Below are 12,170 nucleotides of genomic sequence, written 5' to 3'. Positions count from 1 at the left end.
TGCATAGATATGTATACATACAGACTGCAGTTAAGTATATGTAAGTGTTAAGTTGTGAAAATAAATAAAAAACACTGTGCATCATAGAAGCCTTCCATCAGGTTAGAAAAACAATCCTCTTTGTGGTCCAATCCAGAAAAAAAGCTTGCTTGTATTCCTGTGCTCAGGATTTTCTTTAGCGTACGTACTTTTTAATGTTTTAATGTCACAATTAGATGCTAAATCTGCCTTGCACACGTACCACGCCTGAATATTGTTTCTCGCTGTCCTCAGCCGCTGCCGGAGAAGTTTGTGATGAAAAGCATGGTGGAACGCTTCAACAATGACTTCATTGAGACCAGGAGGAAAGCTCTGCACCGCTTCCTCAACAAGATCTCAGATCATCCTATACTGTCCTGCAGCGAGCACTTCAAAGTCTTCCTCACTGCAGAGGTGTCTCTCAACACACACACACACACACACACACACACACACACACACACACACACACACACACACACACACACACACACATTTTAGACCAGTATGAGCATTCAGGAGCTGGATCAGCAGTGATGCACAGCTTTATTAAAGCCCTGCTGTGTGACTCCTGCAGGAGCTAATGTCTCACAGGAAGCAGGGTCCAGGCTTCCTGAGCAGGATGGGGGAGACGGTGAGGGCGGTGGCCAACTCGGTACGAGGCCTGAGGAGCCGGCCGGAGGAGTTCACTCTGATGCAGGAGTACGTGGAGGACTTCAGTAGCAAGATCTGCTCTGTGGACAAAGTCACCCAGAGGATCATCAAGGAGCAGAGAGGTACTCTAGCACAGTGGTCCCCAACCTTTTTCCTTAAGGGACCCCTTTGCTATCATTGAGTAATCTGACAACCCCTGACTCAGTGACATATTTTTGGGATATTTGATATTATACTCAAAACTGTACAATGAACCCAGACAGGGAACTCAGTAACAGAAAGATGCTTGCATAAAACAAGTGATTCAGATGCATTTTGAATAGATTATTTCCTGTTTAGGGAACTTTTTATACAATTCTCTGTGTGTATTAGGCATTTTTAATATTTCTTTAACAATCACACAGACTTAATAGGCTTATTTTCGTGGCATGTTTTCTTGTTCCTGATGCTCGGTCATTGTTCTATTAGACAATTTACATTTACTTTATTCACAGAAGTGAACCAAATGCTGAGATATAGGCGTACTGTGTAGTTTTTCATTTAATACCTTAAAACCAAGAATGTGTCAAGGAAAAAAAAGAGCTTTTTACTTTTTTACCATGAAACAAAAGATTGTATGGAAAAAAAAATTCAAATCAAATCTTATATTTACTGATGTCTAAATTCCTAAACTAACTGTCCCTTTGTTTCCTCCGTAACAACAAAAGTGGAACTGCACAGATTAAGTCACGGTCATATTATCAATATAGGTCAGCTGAAGGAAATAAAAAAAAAAAAGTATCCCCATCTTGAGGTAACACACAGGTGCAGTTGGGCTGTGGGTGTGCTAACCAGAGGTGGAGGAAGTATTCAGATCCATAAAGTAAAAGTACCAATACTAACTCCACTGTGAACATACTGCATTAGTATTTAAAGTAGTCATTGTGCAGTAAAATGGTCCCTGTCAGTGTTTACTATTACATAAGATAACTTTGGATAACATCACTGCTGTATTAAAGTAGAGCTAATTATTTATATACTATATATACTGTTTGGTACTTTTGGTCTTTGGTGCCCCAATACATCTCTATTTATCAAAGGCAAAAGAGGCCTTGCCCTAAAAATGACTTCATTCCAGGCCTGCAGAAGAATGTTTAGCTCTGTGTGTACTCTAATGTACAATCACTCAAATTTAACTGGCTGCCCAAAATGTTAAATCCAGTGTGTTTTAATCTGAAACTACATTTTGATCTCTATGTTAAATCTCTGGCCCGGTCCTAGTGTAAGAAAAAATTCCCTTCCTTCAGCCTAATGATTTGGAAAAAGTAATCCCTGCTTTTATTACCTAACGCCTCCACAACTGTAACACCTTATGCACCTGCCTCAGCAGATCTTTGGTCTTGACTGCAGCTGGTCCAGAACTCTGCAGTGAGGCCTTTGAAGCCCCTGCGTGTTTCCAGGTGTTGGGGAGTGCTACTGCGTTTGTTAGTTAGTTAGTTGTATAAAGCCCAGACGGAGTTGTGTGAAGTCTGATGAACGGCCTCAAGTGGTAGCATTACATGATCAGACCTTCCGAACTTAAAGGACACTGGATACCGTCCATCCAGTTTATGTTTATGTGTGTCCTCTGTGTTCCAGAGTATCTGGATGAGCTCAAGCAGTACAGCCCCACCTACACCCAGTGGGCAGAGTCAGAGGAGGAGCTGGCAGAGCCACTGAAGGGCGTGGCCAGCTGTGTGGAGCGGTGTAGCAAGGAAACAGAAGAGCAGATCCAGCATTTGTCTGAAGCCCTCGTGCCCGCCCTGCACGAGTATGTCCTGTGTGCCGAGACCCTGAAGGTGAGCCCAGACCACACTGCTTACACCTGAACTCCTCCATCGCTGAATAAAGCAATCACTCAAATCACTGCTTCTTCCACGCTGTTGGACAGACAAAGGACGTCCCGGAGGGGCTGCGAGCCGAGCTGCTGCTAATGTTAGCTCAGCTTGTTTCTTTGATAACTTAAGATCCAGACGTCCGATGACTAAAATCCTTCATCCGGTTCAAAAAACACCAAGATCTAAACAGTGGATGGTAAAAATGTGGCTTCAAACTGGATAAAAAATGTATGGCAGTGTCTGGCAGACAACCACAACGCTGACGCAGGCACAAAGGGGATATGACGATATCTATTAGTATAGTTGTTGCTACTGTTGTTGCGGTTCACCTTTGTCTCTGTCCTTCTCTCTTTACCACCCCTCCAAAAAAAAAAAAAAAAAACATAAATAAACAAAACTTTGAGCAAGTTTTATAAGTAACTCTTTGCCTGTTTGTCTCAGGCTGTGATGAGACGGAGAGACAACATCCAGGCTGAGTACGAAGCCAAGAACGAGGCCCTGGCATCCAGAAAAGCTGACCAAGAATCAGTAAGTGCAATTTCACATCCACACACACACGCGCATACTCGCCTCCTCCCTTCCCTGCGTCTCTCTGAGCCAGCCGGCGTGTGTGTGTGTCCTCCAGTCATCTTCCCAGAGATTAGGTGTAATAAAGTGAAGCATGGAGAGGGGGCTTCTCCCAAAGGGCCACCCTCAGCTCATATCGGAGAGGAAAAAGGGCTTCCTGGGAGGATTATCGAGATATCCAGGCTCGTCAGCTGGAAGTCGTGCTCAGCTCGGCGGGAGTAAGAGCTGTCAATATTATTTCACACTTTAAGCCCAGCGGCTAATCGCGGTGTAATGAAAATTCCCATATCCCCTTTAGACAACGACTCGCTGCAAAATGTCAGGAGACGACGGACGAAGACGGAAAGTCAGGAAAGCAAAGGACAGAGCTATTTTTAGACACTTTACTTGAGGTGTTTGCATCTGTGCACTGTTGTTTATGAGTGTGTGTATCTAGATTTGCAGGTGTGTATCTCCCCCCCCCTTACCCAGCTGATATCAAAAATCCATCTGTGAGATTTTAATTAAGAAACAGGACTAAGATTTTACCCCACAGACTTGTATTGTATTCCTGCTTTAATTAGGTGTGTGTGTGTGTGTGTGTGTGTGTGTGTGTGTGTGTGTGTGTGTGTGTGTGTGTGTGTGTGTGTGTGTGTGTGTGTGTGTGTGTGTGTGTGTGTGTGTGTGTGTGTGTGTGTGTGTGTGTGTGTGTGTGTGTGTGTGTGTGTGTGTGTGAGAGAATGGAGCGGCTTTAATTCAGCTTTTAATGCATATCAGTCCGTTTATGCCTTTAACAGATCTGCACTAATGAGAAGGGAAATGTCAAATAGATGCCTTTGTTACCGTTGCCAATGGGGATTTTTGTCAAAGAAACGGCCACACGCCGAGCTGAACAGGAATCCGGGAAACACACCGACTTTCATTTAGCTTTTATCTAAAGGAGCTCCTTTTGAATTCATTAATTTCTTTTGTTATCTGGAAAAAAAGTTGATTTGTAAGAAGTTGTCATTGGAGGAATCTGGAAAGCCGCCTGTGTTATAGTGGATAAAGAACCGCTTTTTTCTTACTGACAGGGCTCAGGGGACAGGTTAGTAAATGATTTTAACCTTCTGACTCATCAGTCAGTGTTACTATACATGTTGGAGGACATTTATTATGAAAAGTATTACATATTTGGAAAGTTTTTTTGATGGTATTTTTGTTTATCAACACATCATATACATGTTAATATGAATGAACAGAGGGAAGTGGGTCAATGACATGACATGCATGTATGACCAGATATGTGATAGCAACTTTTTACAGGTTTCAATGTTCCGTGATACAAACACAAAAGTATTAAGGCTCAATGCCTAACCACATTTAGTCCGTCCATCTTTCAGCTCAGGCCCTTAATACTGTATCTCCTCAACTACTTGACAGAGTTAGTGCGAGGATACCCAAAGATTGTTGGTGACCTCCTGACTTTTCATCTAACAGCACAGTCAGGCCAGAAATTGCCCTTTCACACGCTTTGAACATTAGGATGAAATTTGTTGCTCTCATGGGAATTAACACTTTTGATTTTAATGGCCTCACAATCTTTCTTCTAAACTAGAGGTCTTCCTTTCGATTCCTAGTGCCCAAAACCCAACATGGGACATGAGTAGGGATGAGGATTGATAGCATTTTGTTGAATCTCAGTCCAGTTCCAAATCCGCTTATCGAAGCCAAATCCTTTACAATCCCTTACCAAATCTTTTTAGGCATCTATTTGGTGGGATATTCCGACATCTCATAGTTTTTATTTCACTGTTTCACACCTAAATAAAATCTACAGTTCTGAAAGGTTGTAGGGCTTCTCCAGCCATCCAAAGCATAAACAGAGCAGTGCCTGCGGTTGACATGGACATCTAATGAAATCTGCAGTAGATGACCAGTTAACTTAGTTAAATAGTTAATTTATACAAAGCTACTTCAACCTGCCACAGGCACTGCTCGGGCGTATCCTGTCAGTGACTGGCAGAGCAGTCTGCAACACCACCTAGCGCTGTAAATACAGCATGTGGTTGCACTGTACTGCAGCAGAGAGTAAACAATATGCAGCTTTTCAGATCACCTTTTACAAGGTTGGAAACCTGGAAAGCACACTAATACACAAACAGTGACAAACCCTGAAACTCTGAAAAAGAAGGAAAACTTAAATATAAAATAGTTTGCTAAATATAATGCAAGCCTTCAAAACTTGCAAAACTGCAAAACCTTTTCTTTTATTACATTTCTAGCTTTTAAACACTGACTTTTTACCTTTTAAAACTTTTTTTTTCCAGTTTTGAAATATGACTTTATATTCAGACCATATTTGTGACAAAACAGGGAAACACAAAGACGGGACTTTGCAATAAAAAGTCTAACTTACTAACTTTGGAAGATAACAACTTGATTTGATTAACTCAGCCTGTTGACGCCTCATATTAAGTTAAACTAATAAACTTTTAAATACATTTTAGCACAAAACAGAGAGTGTGGATTGTGTCCCCATCACTTACAATGGAATGTTTTGCTGTGAGCTCAAACAGCTCTTTACTTTTGAAATGAATGTCTGTATGTTGGGTTCGGTAGCTTTCCCCTGGTCCTTAATGAACAGATAATGAACAACATAAAGTCTGTTCTACCCTCACATGTGGTTAAGATCATATGTTTCTGATATGGTCTGGTCCACAAAGCCAGCCTGGCTGAGGCACTGTCAGCACAGCGACACACTGAGACACTGAGATGTGATTGGTCTGTGGCGTCTATTCAGTCATAACTGGAAGACACATTCCATGACTGAGCTGTCTGAAACAAAACACATGACGTCTTTTGTTATGATCACAGTATGTGTCTTCATAACGCTGCTGTCAGTTCCTCTTGCTATCAGATCTAGACTACAGACTGGAAAAGATAGGAACATCCCTTCAGAATTGGCAGGTGAGAGCAGAAATTCAGAACTGTACTGACCAACCCATATCATGAGAATCTCTCATTGACTTGAATAAGCTTTTTCTGAGTCAACCTTTCCAGAGTCAGACTGATTTCTATGCCACAGCTCAGCCAGGAGGGGGCAGCGTTGATCCATTTTAACAGCACACAGTGAGGAAGCAAAGCATATTCCATTATCATTAACAACATTAAACAAAATAAAGTGGATTTTTTTCTACTTCCAGGTGTACTTTTACTTAATTAAACTAAAAACGTTGAAGAATGTGCTTAACTAAAATAAAAAATATATAGTAGAGTAGTTTTAATCTTTGTTTATCTACAGCCTAACCTTGTGTTAATAACTGTGTTTGTTCTGCATACAATTACATTTTTTATTTAATGTATATGGAATACATTTGTAATATACAAGTTATGTATAAGAACACTTAACATGGGCTTACACACACACACACACACACACACGCACACACACACACTGGATGCTCTTCAGCCACAGGCTTGACAAGGTGCCTGGATCGATTTCACTGCAGTAACACTCTGGCCACTGAGATCCCCAGTTTGTCTGTGCGTGTGTGTGTGTGTGTGTGTGTGTGTGTGTGTGTGTGTGGGCGTAAGCCCATGTTAAGTGTTCTTTGTTTATGGAACTTGAGTAAATGCCATTGTCAGTCTAAATGTCAGAAAGCTAATCCCTGCTCAGGCTCAGTAAATCCAGCTGCATCCAGCTGCATGATAACATCTGATTACCTGCACTGTGAGGAAAGCTAGCATCATGTGTGTTTTAGGCTCTCCGCATTGTCACAGGCTCAATTTACTGATAATGTTTTTATGCTGAAAGACACACAACAGTAGGTGTTGTAGATAATAACTGTGATTTATTGTGAAACTAACTCATTAGTCAGTGAAACGGATGCTGCCTGATGCAGTGGGTGTGTTCAGTGTCTGCAGTAATCCTCTAATGCTTATATAACATAGCTCTAATGGTTTAGAGGCTACTAACTAATGAACCATGACAATCTGCAATAAAACATAATGTGCACTTATTTGTATCTTCCTCCTGTTATTCGGCTACAGCTACTTTATTATGGTAAACTTCAGGATAGAGGAGGACCACACTAACTGAAACCGATGGTTTTAAAAATGGTGAGCAGGATTGCAAAAATAAATGTACATGTAGGACTAATCTCAATCCCCCTAGTTGGCCCTGCCTTTAGCTCTGGAGTGCACTCTACTGGATAGTGGCCCTTCAGGGTTGGAGCTACAAGGGGTGGGGCTTGAAATATTTTATTTCTCAGAAAAAAATCTCCAGAATATTTTCTCATGTATTTTCTGTATCAAATCATTAAATCGAGCGCCCATTTGCTGTTTGAATTAAATTAAGTATCGTGATTAATATTTCATCTCACCGATTGGAATCTTCACATACGTATTTTGATTTAACTGTCTCACAATATATATATTTATATTTATATACATTTTTTCACAAAGCATAACTCCCATTGCCTGGTAACCCCTGAGGGTCTAACTAATACCTAAACAATCATTACCATTGGTCACTACTCCAGTAATTGGGACCAACCTTAGATACAACTTAGCAACGGGAGATGTTTTTAGTTTCCTCAGCTCATAGAGCCCTTTGGCTCAGCTACGAGCCAGACAGCTAACGTTATGCTACGAGCCAGAGGGCTAATGTTATGCTATGAGCCAGAGAGCTAACGTTATGCTATGAGCCAGAGAGCTAACGTTATGCTAGTTAGATTCAAAGCCAATAACGGTACATACGGTCGATAACAATATCATTTGGCAGAATGTTTAACAACAAGAAAAGCTAGCTATCCGGCCATTTCGTTGTCCCTAAATCAATTTCAAGATTTTAATACAATTTATTTCAGTGCATTCATTTAGATTGGTGTCCTTTATCAGGAATGAATGGACACCCTGCAGCCAATCAGAATCCAGTATTTACTCATGTAGTCATGAATGATCAGGGGCTTTTTGTTCATTTCATGGTATTTTTATTGTACTGTGTGTGCTTTGTGTTGTCCTGTATGAGTCCTCTTGAGTTGTGTATAGCACTGTAAAGAACAGTCATTGCAAACTACCTCGGGCTCCACATTCTTCTACCTTTTAAAAACCTGGGGCCTACAACACAACCGGACCACCAAGATTTCTTTTGCTATGGTATGCTAGTAGTGGCTAATGTAGCCTGGAGTCTTTATAGCCTGCAGCAGAGATGAGGAACGGGCTACAGAGGTCTGGTAAACTCACTTCTTTCTAACTCCTCACCGACAGATTTGTTTGTTTGTTTTTTTATTTTCAAATGTGTAGTCCTCAGCCCCGACCAATCACCAACATCACATCTCTCTCTGGAGATACTAAAGGCTTTATAATATACTTTGATGCATCTTCTAAATGTCAGAAAGTCAGTCAGTAAAATCGACTTGACTTGCAAACAGTAACTGTCTTTCTTAGTCCAAAATCAGCTGTGTATACTGGTAAACTGATAACACAATCCTAACAGATGTATTTGTCAGACTGTGATGTTTTGTTCTCTGTAGTTGTTCACTCATTGGTTTGTGTGTTTGACTGGCAGCTGCAGGACGAGGTGGATGGTCTGGCGGACCGGGTGGAGCTGGCCAACAACGCCTTGAAGGTAGACTGGTCGCGCTGGCAGAACAGCATGAGAACTGACCTCAGATCAGCCTTCATATCTACATCTGAGAAGAATGTGGAGTACTACGAGAAGGTGAGCTCAACATTCAGACTTTACCCTTTCTATGACAGCAATGTTTAGAATGCATAATAGGTTATGACAGTTCTCATAGTTATGAGATCATAACCATTATAACCATTGACTACAATAGAGGGGGGTCGACGGAGGCTGCGGAAAAACCTATTTTAGCCTGAAAAAAAAGAAAAAATCAATATGAGTTAAGTTTATGTAATATTAAGAGCATTTTCACCGCTCTACCTCGACAGCATTTGTCTTTGACAACATCTGTATTCCTACACCTAAGCATTACAGCTGTTTAGGTCTGAAATCAAACTTCACTTTTCTAAAGATTTCAAATTTGGTGTGTGCTTGTGTTTATTGGCGCTGTGCCGCTGTAGCTCTGACCCAGACAGCAGTCCAGCTCAGCATGGACTCTCTGTCTCCTTTCTTTATTGCAGTTGACCGCTTGTTTTCTGCTTGTTTTTACTAGCAGTCTCTGGTTAGCAGTTTACTTTCAGGCACAAAGGACAAGACCCCAACACAACTTGGAACAGCAGGAAGAGTTGGCAACAGCAGTTTTCTATAATAGCTCCTTTTACTCAGGCAACTCCAGCTGTTCACTCCCTCGCTTTTCAGCATAGCAGTGCTCATACACCTGAATCAGCTTAATTAAAAGGCTGTCATTGTATTTCTATAACAATATCCCTATAGCATGCAGTAACGTCTGTGTTATCTACTTTTATTTTATTTGTGATGGCATTATAATATTTTAATGTATTCAGAAAGTAGATTGTGAAAGCTTATTCTTGATTTTAAATTCAGGTACTAGCTTTTTCAGAACTTTCAACCACATCTCTCAGTCTTCTTCAGGAGAGAAAGGTAGATCACTTGTCATCACATGACTTTAGTATGGAACTTTGGTGACGTGAAGTTTACACCTAACGCCAAGACCATGGTCAGCTAGTTGTACAGAGTATATGTCTCTGTACAACTATCTGACGAAAACCTGTTGGACAGACAAAGGATGTCCCGGAGGGGCTGTGAGCCGAGCTGCTGCTAACATTAGCTCAGCTTGTTTCTCTAATAACTTAAGATCCAGACGTTCAGTGACTAAAATCTTTGATCCGGTTCAAATCTAGAGTTAAAAAGCACCAAGATCTAAACAGTGGATGGTAACAATGTGGCTTCAGACTGGATAAAAAGTCAGTGTATGACAGCTTCTGTCACATGCACAAAGGGGATATGAATCTCCGAGGTAGAGGATTTAACCTGAGAGAAGAGGGTAGATATATAGATGGAGGAGAGTGAAACAGAGAGAAGGTGGGTAACAGAGAGAGAGAGAGAGAGAGAAGTTGCAATGTAGAAGAGACAATCCTATATCCAGATTAACGAGCAGGCAGCCCAGCAGAGACAGCAGAGAATTAGACGTTGAAAAAGAACAATGGAGCTAGTTGGAAGGAGAGAGAACATTACAGCAGGAGGAGAATGAGACGAAAGAGCCGTTACGGTAACAATCATTTACTCTTTTATAGCTTTTGTTAGTCATGCTGGAGTCTAAGCGGGCAGGACGGAGATACGCTTCCATTTGCTTTGGATGTATTTTGGTCCTGGAGACTGGAGCTCTGCCAGCAGAGGGTAGCGGCGCTTTGGATTTATTTCTCCTCAAAAAACTGGCTTGTAGAGAGAGGGGTTGGCAAGAGCTGGGTACCAAACTTTGACTTTTATGGCACCGACCAAATTTTAATACTTAATGAGTAAATCTGATCAGCATCTGTGCACCAGTAGACCTAGGCTCAGTGCTCTTTATCACAGAGAAAGTAGGTCCCACTTGCCCAGTACCACACCCACACACAGCGATTCTCTTCTTCTTGCTCTGATACTATTTGTTATTAATATTTCTTTTGACAGTTATTTGTATTTTTGGTGTGAAAGAAGTTGACATACCTACACCTCTGTCTCACACACACTGACTCACCCTGCCTCTTTCTGTTTCTCTCTCCATCTGTCACACGTGTTTGTCTGCTCTATTAACTTTCTTGGTCAACAGTATGTTTTATAACGTTGGGCAAGAAACATAATTCACGTTTTAGATGAGCCGAGTGTGGAGGACACTTGTTAATGACGTGCCTTATTTAAAACAAAACTGTCTGCCCATCTGTGCTTGTAAAATACCCACCGCCAGATAACATCTCTCTCTCTCTCTGTTTCTCTGCGAAATTATAAAATGAGTCTCTGACTGTTAGCATATCTAAATAAATCTATATGTGCAAAAGACTGAATATAACTTTACTGTTTATAGAGACCACCAATCAAGCTGTCTAGGGCAAATATCTGCCGATAATACTCAGTGACTGATCAATCGGAGCACCCTTAAGGCCCATGGTTTGAGATGACTTGTTAGAAAATAATATTTGGTAAATGGTAAATGGACCTTTACTTGTATAGTGCCTTTTTCTAGTCTTCTCACCACTCGAAGCGCTTTAAACTACTTCACACAATGTTAGTTAGTTAGTAATGTTAGTTTCTGTTCGATGGGCTTTGCACAGCGATGGCAAAGCTCATCGAATAAAAACTAACTCATTCATACACATTCACACACCGATGCACAGCATTGGGGGCAATTTGGGGTTCAGTATCTTGCTCATGGATACTTCGACACGTGGCAGGAGGAGCCGGGGATCGAACCAACAACAACCTTCCTATTAGGGGACGACCCCTCTGCCTCTGCACCACAGCCGCCCCTATATATATGGGTGGAATGTTCAGGTGTCCACATACTTTTAGTGTCTATGTAGTTTTATACATTATGTCATGTAAAATGGAGATGTTTTAAATCTACTTTAAGGCTGTAAGAGGTCAAATAAATATTAGATGGTGTTGCTAACAAGCAGAGTTTTCGTTCAGTCAGCCTTTCTTGCTTCACAGTTTCTAGTACTGGCCAGACATCACAAGAGCATGGTGTTTGGGCAGAGTTTTTAACAGTGAGTATAATAATAGGGAGAGTATGCGTCTTTGTCATATTCGGGTTTTCTCTCCTGGCCTCTCCCTGCAGCAGCTCTGACAAAAACACTCATCACCCGGCACAGCGGCCCCCAGGAAGCAAGCACAATACAACAAACAAGCACTTGTGTGTGTGCACGTGTTTGTGTGTCGTGTGATAATGTGTGTGTGTATAGAAGCAGCCAAAGGGCACTTGGCTTCTGAGTGTGAAAGCATTTCTAATACAGCCAGCGAAACGATTTGTTAGAAACTGAGCTTTCAAACATTGATTGTTCCCGATGTGGCGGATATGGCCATGGACATACACAACAATACAGACAAATGAGGCTGCTTCCTGCATATTTATGATTTATACCCCACAGTTCTCACTTTTCAACATCTCAGAAATTAAATATTAATGTTTCTCAAAGGTTCTTAAATTGAGC

The 12,170-nt window shown here is 41.3% G+C and overlaps 1 protein-coding gene across 1 annotated transcript in view; it reads left to right on the top strand.

Annotated features, from left to right (window-relative positions):
- snx7 (sorting nexin 7) overlaps positions 1-12,170 on the top strand; it is a 49,309-nt gene that overhangs the window by 15,740 nt on the left and 21,399 nt on the right. The window contains exons 4-8 of the mRNA XM_051410256.1: positions 274-432; positions 596-794; positions 2,290-2,489; positions 2,970-3,056; positions 8,626-8,778. Coding sequence (XP_051266216.1) covers positions 274-432; positions 596-794; positions 2,290-2,489; positions 2,970-3,056; positions 8,626-8,778 — 798 coding nt within the window. The remainder of the gene's footprint in view (positions 1-273; positions 433-595; positions 795-2,289; positions 2,490-2,969; positions 3,057-8,625; positions 8,779-12,170) is intronic.

The sequence above is a fragment of the Dicentrarchus labrax genome, unplaced genomic scaffold, assembly GCF_905237075.1.
Source record: "Dicentrarchus labrax unplaced genomic scaffold, dlabrax2021, whole genome shotgun sequence".
NCBI lineage: Eukaryota > Metazoa > Chordata > Actinopteri > Moronidae > Dicentrarchus > Dicentrarchus labrax.
The sequence above is the reverse complement of the archived record's forward strand: the minus strand, read 5'-3'. Positions and strand labels throughout refer to the sequence as shown.